Below are 17,447 nucleotides of genomic sequence, written 5' to 3' on the forward strand. Positions count from 1 at the left end.
CAAGCTTCATTTGTAATTCACATAAAATCTGTGAATCCCTTTTGCACAGATTCATATATTTAAATGATTCAGTCTCTCTAGGAGATGTCTGTAGTCTAATTCCCTAGCTAGTATTTTTATTTGATTATGAGTTATTGTAGTTCATCTAGTACCGTAAACGTGATCAGGTTTCTCCACGATGTGCCTCCTTGGAATAGTTCTGACTTGGGATAATAAACCGGCAAGGCAATTAGGGCACATCCCTCAATAATCAATACCTGCTTCAAAGTGAAATATCAGAACCTGTGACCAGAAATATTGTTTTAGCCAGATCTTGAGAGGCTGAATGTGGTTAAGTATGGATGAAAAGATGCACAGTGGTGACAGAACACAGAAGGCATGAGTTGGTGGAAATTTGGCCAAGTGTCTTTATCTTTCAAAGCTCTCCCAAAGCTGCCATAAGCCATAGTATTTATCAGATCAAATGAAAGGTTTTAGGGAGCAGAGGAAGGGAACTGTGGTGATACAAAAAGGTAACTTCATTCTGCTCCATAGAACAAGACTACTATTGTTTCTTTTTCTTTCTATGAATGTATTCATGTCCTTCCTTTCTTCTTTTTTATGCCAAATTTGATAATTCCATTCAGCATTTCATTTTAGATTTCTTCCATCTCTTCCCTTATTTTGTTTTTCCTCTACTGTGGTCTCTCTATGTCCTCTCTTATGCTAGTGTTTTTTATTCATAACAATAGCTGACTTTTATTGACGTTTACCAATTGACAATGGGCTAGGTATTTCAACTCACTGAATCTATACAGAAATCTTATAATCCATATTTTCAGAGAGAGAAATTGAGGCTCTGAGGTGTCAAGTGACCTTTTTTTAAGTCACACAGATTCTAAATTTTAGAGTTAGAATTAGATATCATATGTATCTGGGTGTGGAAACAACCTCCAGGCCCATCTTTTTAGATTCTCTTCTGTGATATATATCTGTTATAGAATGTTTAGACAAAACAAGAAAGAAATGTACTTTATAAAAATCTATAATCATCACACCCATAAAGAACAGTGCTAAAACTTTGTCTTTCTTTCTAGTACTTTTAATGCATAGTAAACAGAAAATTTTAGCACTTACTATGATTTGGTGATAGGTTCAATAAATTAACATCCTTAAAAAGGTATAAAATGATGAATCTTAAAAGCAAAACATATTTGGGCCAGGGATTTTAGCTCAGTGGTTCCGGTGCCTGCTTTGCAAGTGCAGGGATTCGAGTTCAATCCCTGGTACCAAAAAAAAAACAAAAAACAAAAAATAAAAAACAAACAAAAAAAGCAAAATATATTTTGATATCTGTAGAAAAAAAACAGACTTCAAATACCTTAAAATGATATCTATAGAGTAAAACAAACCATTAACTATTATTTGGCTTTTCAGCAATGGTATATCCTGTTAGAGAATACTTAATTGTTAAATAAAACATTTCAATTTGACCCTACAGATGTATACTAACGATGAAATGTCCTTTCTGTTTCTAGTATACAGTATTTTCTTTTAGGAAGTGCACCAGAATTTCAAAAAGGCTTCTAGGGAAAGATTTTTTTAAATCTCCTTAACAGTTTAGTTCCACAAGATGAAATTGCTTCTGATTACTATTTTAGACTTACATCTGAAAGAGCAAGCACTAAATCAAACCACCAATTTAATGATATTGATAGAGTGGGAAGAAAGTCTTATGTAAATAACTTTCTAATACAATGGCTTGGAAATATAATAAAACCTATACTTTATGCTGGGACAAAATATTCCTTGAGCTTGAAGTTAATGGTATATTTCTAAGCTCCAAAGTGAACACAAGTGGTGACTTTACTCACAAAGGTTATCTATTAGTAGAAAGAGCAAATTAATTTTAAAGAGCTGTGACCCTCCAGCTAAATTCTATTTCAGGCAACTGGGAGGAAGGGAAGTTGAATGCCCTACTTTGGCTTTGACTTTCTCTCCTTTTCACTTTAGACTTTGAATGTAAACTCCTCCCCCTCCTCAGTTTTTAAAAATGTAATACAATCAACTCTGAGTATCTTTGCATCAAAGCAAAATGAGGTTGAAGTCATGAACCTATCTTCACCAACACTGTAACCTCCATGGTAAAATTATAGTATATACATAAACAGGGATTGATGCTTCATAAATTGACATGAGAACAAATAAGGGAAGTGACTATAAACTCCTGCTGCACAGAGCAGGTGCCCTAAGAGTTTAAAATTCCATCCTGTTTACTTTCCAACAAATCCATGAGCACATCTTTGTCTCCTTTATCTGTAACTTTGTGTGTGTGTGTGTGTGTGTGTGTGTGTGTGTATGTATGTATGTGGTACCAGGGATTGAACTCAGGACCTTGTGCTTGTGAGCAGGCAGCAGAACCACTGAGCCACATCCCCAAGTCTTGACTCATTTATTGATAGCTTCATACCTACAGTGTGTTATAGTTTATACAGTTGATGTATTTCTCCACATTAGCTCTGTGGTTCCACATCCTCCCAATCATAACAATGCTGCTTCTCTTCATATGGGAAACTGAGGTCCAGACAAATGAGATGACCTGACTCTGTATTCACTGATACAGAATTCAAACTTGAATCCAGACCTCTTGACTGCGCATCCTGTGCTGTATGCAGTGTAGAAAAGCTGCCTACTTCATTTACATATTCAGGAACAGCCATGTGATTTAGGCTGTTTTTCTAACACAATGCAGTCTACTGTATACAAATTTTTTTTTAATTTAGTAGAGTCTGAATCTATACAACCTCAGAATTTTTCTAAAATGTCAGACACTCCCTTCTATGAAAAGCAGTGTTTTAAAATATAATTAGTATTCTGAGCATAGGATAATGGTAAACATTATGATTTTGCATTATCATGAGATGCAAAATTACTCTCTCAAAGGACCAGCTGCTGCAGGGCGGCTGGCACTGTGCTGCCTACGTTCTCAAACTATTTTAATTGGTAGTTTTCTGGGATTTTTTTTTTAGTCAAAGAGGAAATGTATGTGAAACCTATTAAAACCCTACCATCTGTTATGGTAAAATGACATCACTTAGAGAAATGATCCATCCCAGTATTTAGAGGCTGCTCAGTTTTCTCATTGAGTTCAGGGTTCAATAGTTCACCTTCTCACTTAGGGATAGAAAAATTATAGACAGAAAAGGAAGACAGGAAATTGTTCTCATATTTTTATATAACATGTCAAATATGGTCCTATAATTTTGAACTAATATGTTTAACATACATGAAACTGTTCATCACATTAGATATTTGTGGTCCAAAGATGAAGGAATCTAGATTTTGAAATAGAAAGACCTGAGTGTAAATCCAACCTCTGCCCAAATGGTTTATGGCTTTAAATAAAACACAACCACTTGGAATCATTTTCACCCCTGTACTGTTGGGTAGTTTTATTCCACAAAGTTAGAGAGAGAAATGAATAGTTAAACATATATTATAAGTCAATGAGTAATGCTCTGCTACTACTAACAACCATTTATTAGATTCTTACTACATACCAGGGTCTATGTAAAGACTTATAAATACTTCATTAATTTAATCTTCCCCAAAAGCCTTCATACTAGATATTACTATCTTAACAGATTTAAAGATGAGACTGGAGAGGCTTAAAAAGATTTAAAAATTGTCCATAATTACAAATGTAGGAAATAGAGAACTCAGTAATTGAGCTTAGACTTATTCTTTTACTCATTCAGCAATACTTAAGTAATGTATTGGAGCAAAACTAGACACTGTTTGAAAGGAAGGACTGGAAGTAGAGAGTGGTTTTTGGGTAAAAAGCAAACCATGTTCATTTTACCCTGGCCACTGTGGAGAAAATATATTAAAAGATGTAAAGAGATTAGACTGAGTATTGCGAAGCTAGTCCATGTAAGAAATGATGTTGACTTCAACCAGGTTGGTAACTATGAAGTTGACAAATTTAAACTTATCAGGTAGAAGTGAACATGTAATGGTGCCAGGAAAGAGAAGTCAGGCAAGAGCAGCCCCTCACTTTTGACTGTGAGCAACGCCGTAGCCTGAAATGAGGAATGCTGTCATGGATATGCAGAGTAATGAAATCTGTCCAGCCTTAAACGCCATACTCTTAACCATTATTAATATTTACACTAATTATTATCATGCCAATAAGACATCTGAAATCCATGCCACATCACTGTAAGCTACCTGGAAAGGTTTATAGAAAAGTCACATTATCCCTTCTCAGGTAAAAATGAGAAAAAAATAAAGGTTTAACAGAGAACTCACTCAGTTAAGCACTTTGGATAGGATTACATGAATGATTCTTCAAACTCTAATTTGAACTTTAATATTTATAATGTTGTGAGGTGAATTTGAAGGAAAAAATACTGAACATATTTTTCCAGAAAGCTAACAGTGAATTTTAGATGATTCAGTTGTACACATTTTTCTATATTTTTATACCTTTATGATTTATTACTTCTGTAAATTTAGTAAATTATTTGGGAAAAAAAAGCAACTTCTAAATTACACCTGTTGGGAGACTGGACTAAAGAAAATGTGTTCTTTTTATTAATTGGAGTACTACTCAGCCATAAAGAATAAAAAACTAAAGACATTTATAGCTAAATGGATGCACATTGAGGCCATACTCTTAAGTGAAATAAATAGGACACATATGTGTAAATATGGAATAGTTTTTCTAATGTAAAAAACTGAAAGTGTAACTAAGGACTAAAAAGTATAATAGATAATGTGAAAGAGGAAGAGAGTGCAAAGGGGAAGAGAAAGTGCGAGGGGTAGGGGAGAAAAGGGGAGTGGGATTAATATGAGAAAAAGAAAAATTGGAAACAAAATCTTTGTAGGTAGGGTTGGAGGGGTTAAAGGGAGGGCAGGGGAGTGGGGAATAAATAAGAACCAAGATGGATTATGTAAAGGTGCAAATTCCCAATGATGAATGTCATTACACTGTATACCTTAAATGTACCAATAAAATTAATTTTTAAAAATTTTAAAAATAAAGTCATAACTGTTGTCTATATAGTCCATAGTTACAAGTTCAAGAAACCCTCAAATCATATCCTCAAGTCAAACCAATTAAAATCCATAATAAAGTCCAATAATCATGGTGAGTGACAGACATCTTAAACTACATGTACTTCTAATTCTGCATATGTGATGCCATCCCAGCCAAGTGGCCTGGAGTTCAAGTTGGGAATCGACGGGTAGTGTGATGAATGCGACGAAGGATGAGAAAGTGGGGAGTTTAAGGTTTTCTTGATTTTTTTTTTGCAATTTAATTATTATTCCATATTTCACCATTTTAAAGTTTATTATACTCTTTAGTTCCCCAAACTTCAGATGAGATCATCATAAAAATATTCTTTAAGAACTTTAAGAACTCCTCCGAGCTGCTCCCTTTTCCTTTCTTTCAGGGTCAACGATTGTATCTTACGGGTGAATGAGGTCGATGTGTCGGAGGTTTCCCACAGTAAAGCAGTGGAAGCCCTCAAAGAAGCCGGGTCTATTGTTCGGCTCTACGTGCGTAGAAGAAGACCCATTTTGGAGACCGTTGTGGAAATCAAGCTGTTCAAAGGTCCTAAAGGTAATAAAAACATAAAGAAGACAGGAGTGGCCAACTGTTGGGCTAATGTCTGTGCCACAACCCACTTACAGTGCATCTTCCTTTGATATTCAGTGCCTAGCATGTGTCCTAGTCACCTTCTGGTTTCTGAAATGCCACATCTGACACCCCCAGTAATGGTAGATTTATTTTGGCTCACAGTTTATAGAAGTTTCAGTCCGTAGCTAGCTGGCTCCGGAGCGGAAGCACATAGCAGCAGGGGCTGCCGACAAGGAAAGCTGCTCACCTCACAGCGGAGAGGAACCCGAGAGTGAAGGTAGGAAACTGGGAGGAAGACATTTGCTTCCGGGTCACGCTCTTACTGATCCGCCTCTTCCGACCAGGCCCCACCTCCTAATCCCGCGTTTAGCCATTATGTCCCCATCCTACAATCGCCTTTCAAGATTCCCACCTTTGAGGTTCTGAGGCTTTTGGGCCAAAATCAAGATATAAACTGTAACAGCAACAAACTGGAAATTCTGCAATAGTGACTTCTACAAAAGGATTTTTTAAAAAAACATTGAATATGAGCTCAGATAAAAACTTAGATTTGGGTTGGAATGTTTTTATAAATAGTAATAGCAACGGCCACTTCCACTCTTTTAGAATTTTTCAGTTTGTTGGTTTATTATAATTTGGCTAGCACATTAACACTCTCTAATGTTCCAGGTATAAATAGTACATCTTCTCAATTAGCCAAATAATGTAAATAATAAATCTATATATATAACAATTATATTTTTATAACACTTTTGACTTTTGAAATTTCTGTGATACTTTTATGTGTTATACCTAACAAGAAGTACTCATTTTGGAAGAGCCAACTAAGTTAATTTTTTTTTTGTAATGTTCACCAATCTCTAGATGTGTGTGTGGTTATTCTGGGTAATTGCAAAAACAGTGAGAGGAATTACTGTACTATTTTTTTAAGAATAATGCTTTACAAATTCTTTAGAATGACATTTAATATTAGCCTAATGATGTTTCACATAGTGTAGAGAAATCTAATAATTAACCTCAGTATTTGAGCATTTTATATTATAGCTGAATAATTATTAGAGCCTGAGTCTCTTCCCTTTACTTTAAAATCTATTTAATCTTTAATAAAATAAGCATATCACCTTCTTAAGTCGTGGGCAGTTTTAAAGATCTCATGCACAAGAGTCAAAGACTGAGTCTGGAAGCCTGGTTCAGCCATTCACTTGTGGAGATGCCTTGACTGAACCACCCTGTTAAGTGAGGAAAAGAATGGGAAACTGGATAAAGAAGATGTGGTTTTTCTATAAAATGGAATATTAGCCATAAAGAACAAGAAAATAGATTCATTCATAGGAAAATGGATACATATTGAAGATATACTCCTAAGTGAAATAAATAACTCACACCTGTAAATACGGAATAGTTTCTCTGGTGTGAATAAACTGTAATAATACATAAGATCCTAATAAGATTACTGATATTGTGAAATGGAAAGAAAGGGGCTAAAGGTGTAGGGAAGGTGGGATGGGTAGGGGAAGGATAATAAGGGAAAAGGAAAAAATGTGAGAGGATGAAAAGATGGAAATAAAGTGCTTGTAGATGGGGAGGGGAGGAGGGGGTGAAGGGAGGGCAGGGACAAGGGAAGAAAATGAGAACCAAGACTTGTCAGGTAGAGGTACAAGATCCCAACAATGAATGTAACTGCGCTGTGTCCCTAAAATGTACCAATAAACTCAATTAAAGAAAAACAAAAAAGAATGGTGGCATCCGTGCCGTATACTCCACGAGGATGAAGCCGCACCCTCACAGCTGGCCCACAGACAGCAAGCAGAGCCTGGGGTTAGGAGCACAGAGCCTCCAGGGCCAAAGTGTGCAGAATGGAACCCAGGCTTCGCAGCTCACGAGCTGATAAACTTTGGGCAAACATTTAACCTCTGTTTCTTTCAGTTTTCTCATCTACAAAAAGGAAATAAAAATAGTACTTGGCTTGCTCTTAGAAATGTGATGATTAGATGAGTCATTTCACATTAATTATTTAAAATAAATCCAGGCATAAAAAGGCTGCCCAACAAATATTAGCTATGTATACAAATTATTCATAATATTATTTATTACATACAGTTTTAGCCTTTGTAACAGTATGCAGTAATGTCCTGAAAACACTCAGCCATCTCTCATAAGTTAAATTCAAATATATTAAAAATTATAGGAATTTCAAAAAGAGGAAAAAAAAGCATTCTCACACTACAACCTTTAACAGTCTGATAAAAAGACCTTCTACCCTACGCATTTACTAAAATCATTGGCAAGGTGCTTAAAAGCCAAACAAATTGTCCATATATATTATTTCTATTGCAAAGATATGCTATATGTAAATAGTGTGTAACTATTTCTACAATCCAATTAACAGCAATTATTCAGTGTTCCCCTAAGGCAAATACCACTTCTAAATGTGCGGCACAGTGTAACTATCCATCCCTTTGCTTCCTGTTCTGAGTTACCTTGTGACCTCCCGCTGCTCATCAGAGCGCTTAAAACCTACAGGGAAATGATGACCAAAACTCCTCAATTTTCTCAGGAACACATTTATTTTTCATCTTTATTTTTGGCACTAGGGCTCCCTCCAGCTCATTTACTTCAGCCCAAACTGTTTCCTTTGAACCTGGAGTGGGGCAGGAATTGCTTTGCAGCATCATCCAGGGGGAAGTGAAAAATGAACATTAATCAAGCAGGTAAATGAAGGCAGTAGCCCAGAGAGAGTACATGGTGTCTGGAAGATGAGGCTACACACATGTTTGACCTACTGGTCCAAGGAGAACCAGTAAATTATTAAATCACTTTACATCTCGATGCAGCACCGGCCAAATCTGTACTTGGTCTGTTGGGATTCCGCTGAGTCAGTCGTACTTTTTGTGTTGTCGCTGTCCAAAGGTCACTGATGGGGATTTGTTTCTCTGTATAAAGCTTAATGATTTACAAGCAAGAAACTTTTCTAGTCATTATTTGAATTCCTGATGCCTTTCCCAATGGCTTCAATGCAGGAAATACAGAATCAGAGTAAATTAAACAATAAAATTGGATTCCATACTAAATCTGATCCTACTTTGCTCTCTTAACTTCAGTTAGCACCTTCTGATTCTTTATTTTTGAATTACAATATATTTGAAAGTGAAGAGCATCAAGAAACAGCGTACACGTATTGATTTCCCACAACAAATGCATTTATTAGGTACTAATTAAAAGAGGAAATGTACTTGAAAGAAATCTCTACCAAAATTTACCTTATATCTTGGAAACTTACGCATTGTGGAAGATGATGATGAATGAAATGTAATCTCTTTCCTCAAAAAGTCATAATGAGAAAGATATATGTAAAACTATCTTACTTTAATGCAAGGAAGAATAAAATCATCTCTATGATGGCACTTGAACCATGAATTTAATGGAACAAAGAAGATGTGATTCAGTTTAACCAAAAAGAGCAAAAATTCTCCAGAGAATTTAAAGTGTAATAGGTACATAGAAAGTTCTTGTCTACCTTCCTTTGAGCATATGGTACTCTGTAGTAAGCATTAACAATCTAGCCAGTTGAGCTAACTAAATTCAGATATATACATTTACTATAAAGCTACCTAGATATATATTTAGTCTGTCAATAACTGAATAAATATTTGTTGTGTGTCCACTACCTTATTGCAAAGCACAGAACTAGAAAATATGAATTCCGAAAGGAATGAGAGATAGTACTTGCTCTCAAGGAGAAAATAGTCTAATGGAGGAAATACCTATAATATAAACTACGGAAAAAGTTATAAAGTAAGTAAAAGACTGATAAAGGGGATCCAGCTAAATGATGGGTCAAGGGAGACTTCTATAACTACTATGATATAAACTAAGATTTAAAATATAAATTAAAATGAAAATTTAGCCAGATAAAATATTAAGGAGAGTATCTCAGATCAATAGAAAAGCATACTTCTACTAAAGTTCTATTACAGAAAAGATCTTGATACCATCAGGACAATGAATAATATGAAATGAAACAGTGAGGTCAGCTGGGATCAGCTAATATCTAGCTTCATTGACTATATTCATAGAATTTTAGTTATTTTTAAGTGCATTTAGATATTATTGTAAAATTTTAAGCTTGAGAAGGAGATAATCAAATCTATTATTTTTAGAATATCATTCTGGCTACTATGAAGAAAGTGGATTAGAAAAGGCAAGAGAGAAACTACAGATCAGTTAGTAGTTACACAGAAACAGGGTTGAGTAGATTTGAGGATTCTTTGAAACTGTTATTTGTTAGTTTTCTAATTCTGTACCCTGTGATTATTCCATCAGTTGCACAAATTAGTAATTATGGAATAATCTTTGATGTTTGTAATTCTGTCTTTACAGCAGTGCTAATCTTCCCAATACTTAGATAAATCAACTGGTTGATGATTTAGTCGTGTACTTCAGTAATACTTGGATAATATGCAAATGTGATCTAGAAAGTCTTTTCATACAATATGCAAAAACTTTCCCTAACCTTATGGTGAGAAAGTCGATCACTGAAAGCAGCTGGGGTGACTAGGTATGCACAATTTGTTGAGGGGAAATAATGTGCTATCATATACAGAAAGCAATGATTAGGGAAATCCACTTAAGTTAACCATTAGCAACTGAAAATCAGGTAAAGAAAAAAACCAGAAGTTCATATGGGGATTCCCAAGAAATAGTGTTGCAACATAAATTTTTCTTGTAACTTTCTCAAAAATGCTATCATAACTTAGTAAGGAATGTGATTAAATAAATGTCAAACTGTTGGTGTTTGTGGCCTAAGGCAAAGAAAGGTAAAGCTCTATAAATTAGATGGCTTCCTTTAAGATGCTTTAGTTACTTAAGAATCATATAAGTGGCTTGAAGGCTTCGTTCTAAAACTAAAAATTCAGTATCATTACTATCCAGAGGTAGACTTGCTTGTGGTTTATTTTAGTCACTTATTAACAAAACTAAAAAAGTAGTGAAGTCTATCTAGCAACAAATTTCAACAATTGTCCTCCAAATGTTTAAAATGTTTATAAACATTGTCAGCTTTAATTTCTTTATAGATACCGTTGGGTTTGGGATTTTATTTTGTTTTTGTTGTATTTTTCAATTTTGCAGTTATACACCTTTGTACCAGTGCAAACTACAGACACAAGATTACAAAATCTGCTTTGTACAGGAAATAATAACTACAAAATGTACCAAATATATATGATATATATGCCATTACACTAATGGATATGTATAATTTACATAATTCAATCATTAAAGAAGCCTCATATGAAATGGGAAAATTCCTGGATGTCAAGTAACCATAGGATCCAGAACAACCGCCTGAGTCTTTTGGTGCCTCCTCTCTGAAAAACAGACACAATTTTAATATCAAAATCATCAAATGTTAATAAATGTTTATAATATCTTACTCATGTTATCATAATCATAACTGACTGAATGATTAATAAAGGAAAGCAGCAGTAAATTCATTCCAGTGCCTTAAAAGTACTTCCCATAGTGTTTTATACAATTTATTCCCTTCATCCCTTGCTGGTAATATTTGTTGATTAATTTATTGACTGTTAATTTAAAGCTTTAGATATCTACTAATTTCAGATGGTATCAAAGTATATGAGGTACAATCAGAATATATGGTAATCATTTAAATAAACTGTATTACAGTTAAACACATTGCCATTCATCCCCATGGCTTCAAACACACATATTTCTGAGGCAATCTAGAAGTCCTCTTTCGTGAAGTTCCACTAGATGAGATCAAAAATGCAGTGAAATTCTGCCCAGTATCAGCCCATGAAAAAAGAATGCTTGTCTGTCCCCATCTACCTTATTCACTAGACCTGGCACTGTGAAACTTTTGGATTTTCCTCAAAGTTAAAATGATCACAAATGTAACTGTTTTGGGTTTTTTGTTTGTTTCTTTTGAGACAGGGTCTCACTATGTAGTTGAGATTGACCTGGAACTCACTATGTAGCCCAGGCTGTGAGTCTCGAACTCACAGCGATCCTCCTGCCTCAGCCTGCCGAGTGCTGGGATTATCAGGATAGTGAGACAGTCATGACAGGGCAATTAAAAACACAAAAAAGGACTTCTAGAACTTCTTTAGAAAGTGGCCAGAGCAATAGGGTAAGTGGCCAGTTTGAAGTGAGGGAGATTAATGGCAATATATCTTTTACTGTAATCATTTTTAAAAAATTAAGTATTCACTGCATTTTATCATATATCGTATTTTTGTGTTGGGGTTATGATTACCTTGTTAATCTTTATTTTATGTGAATGAACAAGTGTGTTTATATGTGTCTATTCCTTTTTCTTTAATTCCATTTCAGTATACTCCATGTGTACTGGAAATGTCTCCAAAAACCTGAAAGTTAAGCCATGGTGTCTTCTTAGCACTGATTTCCACTACTTGCCCCTTACCAATGCAGCCCGCTTGCTTCATAGCTTTCCATCTATGCTAATGGGCAGTCACCCAAATGTAAAAAACCTTAAAGTTTTTTTTTCTTTCAGTTCTCTCTTTTATGCTGCCTTTATTACATAGCCATCATATCTTTTGGGAGCCATTTAGAACATAATGAACCCTCTCATTGAAATCTCCACTACCCTGATTATAAGGTTAATGTTCATGATATCTGATTTACTATAATAGACTTCATTGCCAGTCCCTCCCTTTCCTGTCTAGATCAATTTTCCTCTTCTAGATCAATTTTCAAAAAATTACAACTCTATAAATGTTCCCTAGTGGTCTAAAATCTCCAGTGGTTTTTCACTGCCACTAGGTAAAAGTCTCAGCTTCTCATAGTATTTCATACCCTCTAATGTTCTCCATCTCCTTGGTCTCCATCTCTTGATTTCAGCTTTCTTTTTTCTTTTCCATCAATCATGTACCTCCTGATTCAGAGAGGCTGGATTATGGACCATTTCTTAGATCCATGTCATACTCTTCTGCCTCTAAGCCTCTGTACATCCCATTCCTAGCTTTGGAATTCCTTCCCTTACTATTGTAACCATTATCTGTTCATGATAGCCATCTCCAAAGAACCCAATCAGATGCAATAACTCACTCTGGAAGATTTGTAAAATGCTTTATTTCTTCTGCTGCTACTCATCCTTTTATTAGCAGTTCATTGAAGCAACTCATAATGTTTGGAAAGCATAGGTGGCAGCCATCCAAACTAAGGAGATAAGCAACCTGCTAACTCTACGTTTTAAGACACTGGGCTTATGGTCTCAATCTTAGTCTATACTAAATTTGAAGTATTTAGCAAATGATGAAAAGGGAAGTAGAAGCCCATGGTTAACTCTGTGACCAAATTCTGGTTAGTAAAAGGAAGAAAGTGCAGCACAGAGTTGAGGCAGGAGTACCAGGCATGCAAAGACCATCACAGCAGTATTGCAAAGGGGGAAAGGAATGGCCAAGATGGAACCAATGGCTTCAGCACTGTGAGGAGCCCATTACGAGGAAAGCCCTTGCATTGATCCTGCTTTTGTACTCCCGAAAGAAACTATAGAAGAGATTGGAGGAAAACAGTATTTGAAGCCTCTAGCATAGCACCTATGTGCAAGTAATCAAAATCCGTTTCTAAACTATCAAGGCTTTTCATTTTTTCATGATGTCCAAGGTGACAGATTTGTTGTCCAATCTGGTTACATATCAGCTTGACATTCAACATAACATGGTATTACAGCGAATTTATCAAATGGTCAAACAGGTTACCAACTTTTCTATTTCTACGCCATCATTTTTTTTCTAATACATTTTTGTTCGCCTGTCTATTTTTTTCGTTTGCTGATATCCAGCCAACGTGAGCCAACCATCTTAGCTGTGAATGTGAAGAATTCACTTTAAATTTTCAGAAATTGATCATTGTTAGTATATAGGCCTAGAATAATACTACTGTGTGTCGAGCACACAGTAGTATTGAATTAACACTGAATGAACTAAGATTTTCACTGAAAATTAAATGCATTGTCCTTACACTTAGTATAGAGAGTGACTATGCTGAAATTTTTCCACTCTGTCTATAGGCAGCTTTGCTAACAGTACTATTTAGCAAGCTGGACTAATGTTCACCTAATTTTAGGTGATTAAGTTAGCAAAATTCTGAGCTGTCCTGAATTCCACTGTTGATGACAAGGCAGTTTAGTATCTTTCTGTCAGAAACTAAACACAAGGTTTATGTAATGGTTTGATTACTAGCACCAAACAAATTACTGCAGCAAGAACCACACAATCCCAGTTTCTTGCCGTGGGGTAAATTATAATGTGTATTCATTTTCTAATGCATGTGCAACTGTGTCTCTGAATGCAGGCCACAGTTTATTTTTCTATTCAGGCGCAAGTCCTGGGCTCTGAATTCCAAGTGGTGGGTGACCTTGTTTTGGGTAAAGAACCACTCTGAACAAAGGTTTGACTCTCAATAAGCACTAATGGCAAATTTAGCTGTTTGGCATGAGGTGTCAAAGCACTAAATTTTCCTTTTAGTGCTAAAGTATTATTCAATTCTTTTAAATTACCAAAATTGTTCCCTCTGGCACATAAGGAGATCTGCTTGAGTGCATGTATAGTACAACCTTTTATTGGAATAAAATATACAGAGTCAGAAAGAAAATGCCAAACTACAAGTGTTAAGCAAGAGAAACATTTTTCTTGGAAATAAATTCCAACTAATTTACCACATTCTGTGGTTTAAAAAAATCTTTTTATGCTAACTAAATAAAGAACTTTGTCTGAACGTAATTTATTTGATACATTTCCTTGTTTTCTGGCATTTATCTATATAATTTATTGTTATGCATGTTGTTAATTTCTTATTATTTCTGATACGAGATGTGTGCTTGAGGCTTTCCCCTAAACTAATATTTTATTAGTCTTTATAATGAGATCTGCAAACAAACCCTCTCCTGAGATCTTGTAGCAAATGATTTATGCATGAAAAAATAAACTACAAGTATTGTCACTGTAATACCCACTTTTCTGTACACTATATTATGGGAAAGTAAATCACTTGATTACATTTGCTAAATCCTTTTAGAAATTAAGGAATTGGACCACTCATCTCATTTGCCCTTTGGGGCACATAGCTGTCATTTTGTTTTCTTGTTTTAATTATTTGTTACTTAAAGCTAGTCTATATTTTTTAAGCACAATTTATGATCAGTGGCTCCTTGAACAAATCTTTAAAGTCGTTTGTTTTTACCATGATGACATCAGATTTTAATAGTTTTGATTTTTAACATTGAAAGTCATGTCATTGACACAGCAAGCCATGTGAATATGTGGGAATTTATCAAGGTGCATATTTACTTTGTAGAAGTTTTTAAATTTAAAAGGAACTATTACCATGGCAAATATAGTAACTATAAATCTTTTTAGTTTATGGCTAGCAATGAAGCAATTTGATAAAAAGACACAGGATCTGGAGATGGGACCCAAGTGTAAATCCTTGCTTTACCTAACTGTTAAGCGGGCATATTAAATACCGATATCTCTGTCCATATTTAAGTGTCCAGTGTATTTTGAATGTTTTTTCCAAGTTTTGTAAAAAGAAAATATGCATAGAAAATAAGTAGCTCATCACTCAACAGATATTTTATTTCAAAGTATTTATTATTCTAGAGAGTTGTAAATGCTAAATAATAATAATAATAATAATAATAATGAAGTTTTGACATTTTTCCCAAACACCTTCATGAAATACTGACATTCATGTAGACTGAAATTATGCAGTCCTACTCTGCTGGCTGGCACTGATTTTATTCTGAATTCATCGTGGTCCCCTAAGTAAGTCCATTTTGGCTTTCCAATGCCATTGTACATTAAATTCTTCATCTATGGATCAGTAAAATGCAACAAAATTAAAATTTGTGTTAATTTTAGTCACAGGTTGTGACTCCTAATGTCGTCAAACTCTATGTCAGTCTGAAGCCTTGAACTGCATAGACTTTGTCTGAACATAAATCAACTGCAGCTAGACACCTTGAGAATTTATTTCACATAGGAAACTTAATAAGAAAGACAAAATATATTTTAATATTTATAAATAAAGTCACTTTAAGCAATTTGAACATGAAAAATACTACAGGTTATCCAGTTATGAGATTCTACTATAAGTCCACTGAAAGTTGATAATTTCTACAATAAAGGATGATATTAGGTAACATTGAAAATTATCAGTCAACACTGAAAAGAGACCATTTAAGAAGAAGAAAGAAGGGCTGGGGATTCAGCTCAGTGGTGCTGCCACCTGCCTCACAAGAGGAAGGTCCCGAGTTCGATATTCAGTAGAAAAGAAGAAGGAGAGGAGGAGGAGGGAGGAGGAGGGAGGAGGAGAAGGAGGATGGGAGGAGAAGGTGGGGGGACGAAAAGAGTAAAAATCATACAGGAAACAAACCAGGTACATATTCCAGTTGAGTCAGTGCCTTACTGGTTGTAAATGAAGGACTTGTGTGTGTGACTTCTTCAATCAGGCCATTTGTCATGCAGAAAAAGAGTTTGATAGTTGCTTCCCAGAGACCTAAAAATATTCCTTGAGTTTTCATGAGTAGTTGAATCAAATTGGAAAATTTAAGCTTTAGACTTCCATTTGTCTGAATCAACTGAATGGATATGCTATTTTTCAGGAAATGATAATTCTGATGTGCAAGAATTCTCAGATGTTAAATAGTCTAGTCTCTAAAAATATATACATTTACTCAAGTACTTAACAGAACATTCATTGAACAGCCTCTGAAAACAAATTAAAAGGTGGATAGAAAATGAGTGTCCTCACCAAGGACAGCAGTCAGAATATAATGTAAAAACCATACATATTTGTAGATAACTATCATACTACCAGATAAGTACCTACATTGGTTTTTACAAGGTCAACCGGACCAGGTCTTCATATTCGACTTTGACAATCTTGGGACTACTATATGCTGGTGATAGTTCTTCACTTGAGTAACTTCCAATCACTGGATTTTTCACCCCTAAATTGAGCTGAAAGATGTAATTCCTCTAATATTGTCTATTAATTGTATTTCTGCCCTCTTTAGCTCTGTTAGGCAACTATTCACAGAACAGCCCTTATTTGTGGGCACTAATCATGCTTCACTAATCTTCACCATTTTTTACAGCTTATTACCTGTTCCTCATATAACATGGCTTTACTCTGGCCTATGAATTTTCTCAAGATTGGCAAAACCCTGCCTAAATAACAGCACCCAGAATTGGATATACAGATTCTTTTATGTGTTTGCAATCACAACCCCTAGTAAATGAATTTTACGTGAACTCCATTATTTCTTTATGTTAATGTAATGTAGAATTGTGCTAATTAGGATTCGAGAATCTTTCTATTGCTTTGTATCAGAGCAGAAACATTAAAGATTTCATATGAGCTCCTGATTATCAGATGTATCACATTCTATTTTAGAATAACATTTTTGAATATGAATTTATAAAATCTTATCTTTATTAAATATATTATAAGTAGGCCTAACAGCCCAGACCTACTGATGTCATTCTTAATAATCATTCAGCCATTCTGCATATCAGCCATCCTTGCTCTTCTATCTCAGTTATGGGTGACCTAAATTTAGAAAGACAGGATCCGCAGAATCAGGATGGAGTCTGACAGATACACATATTGCTCCACCCAGGTGTGATCAAAGAATTTAGTGAATGTTTAAATTTTTTTTTAAAAAACTTATTACAATAAAAGACAAGTTGTCATTGGTCCTCCTCCAAATATTTCTTCTTACTTTGAACACCCTTTTATTCTATCATTCTTTGCACTTCTGTAGCGTTTCTGG

The 17,447-nt window shown here is 34.9% G+C and overlaps 1 protein-coding gene across 1 annotated transcript in view; it reads right to left on the bottom strand.

Annotated features, from left to right (window-relative positions):
- Positions 1-17,447, bottom strand: part of Dlg2 (discs large MAGUK scaffold protein 2) — a 1,815,033-nt gene that overhangs the window by 434,291 nt on the left and 1,363,295 nt on the right. Inside the window, exon 10 of the mRNA XM_033763940.1 lies at positions 5,459-5,602. Coding sequence (XP_033619831.1) covers positions 5,459-5,602 — 144 coding nt within the window. The remainder of the gene's footprint in view (positions 1-5,458; positions 5,603-17,447) is intronic.

The sequence above is a fragment of the Fukomys damarensis genome, unplaced genomic scaffold (genome assembly GCF_012274545.1).
Source record: "Fukomys damarensis isolate Sample0158 unplaced genomic scaffold, DMR_v1.0_HiC HiC_scaffold_16, whole genome shotgun sequence".
Lineage (NCBI taxonomy): Eukaryota > Metazoa > Chordata > Mammalia > Rodentia > Bathyergidae > Fukomys > Fukomys damarensis.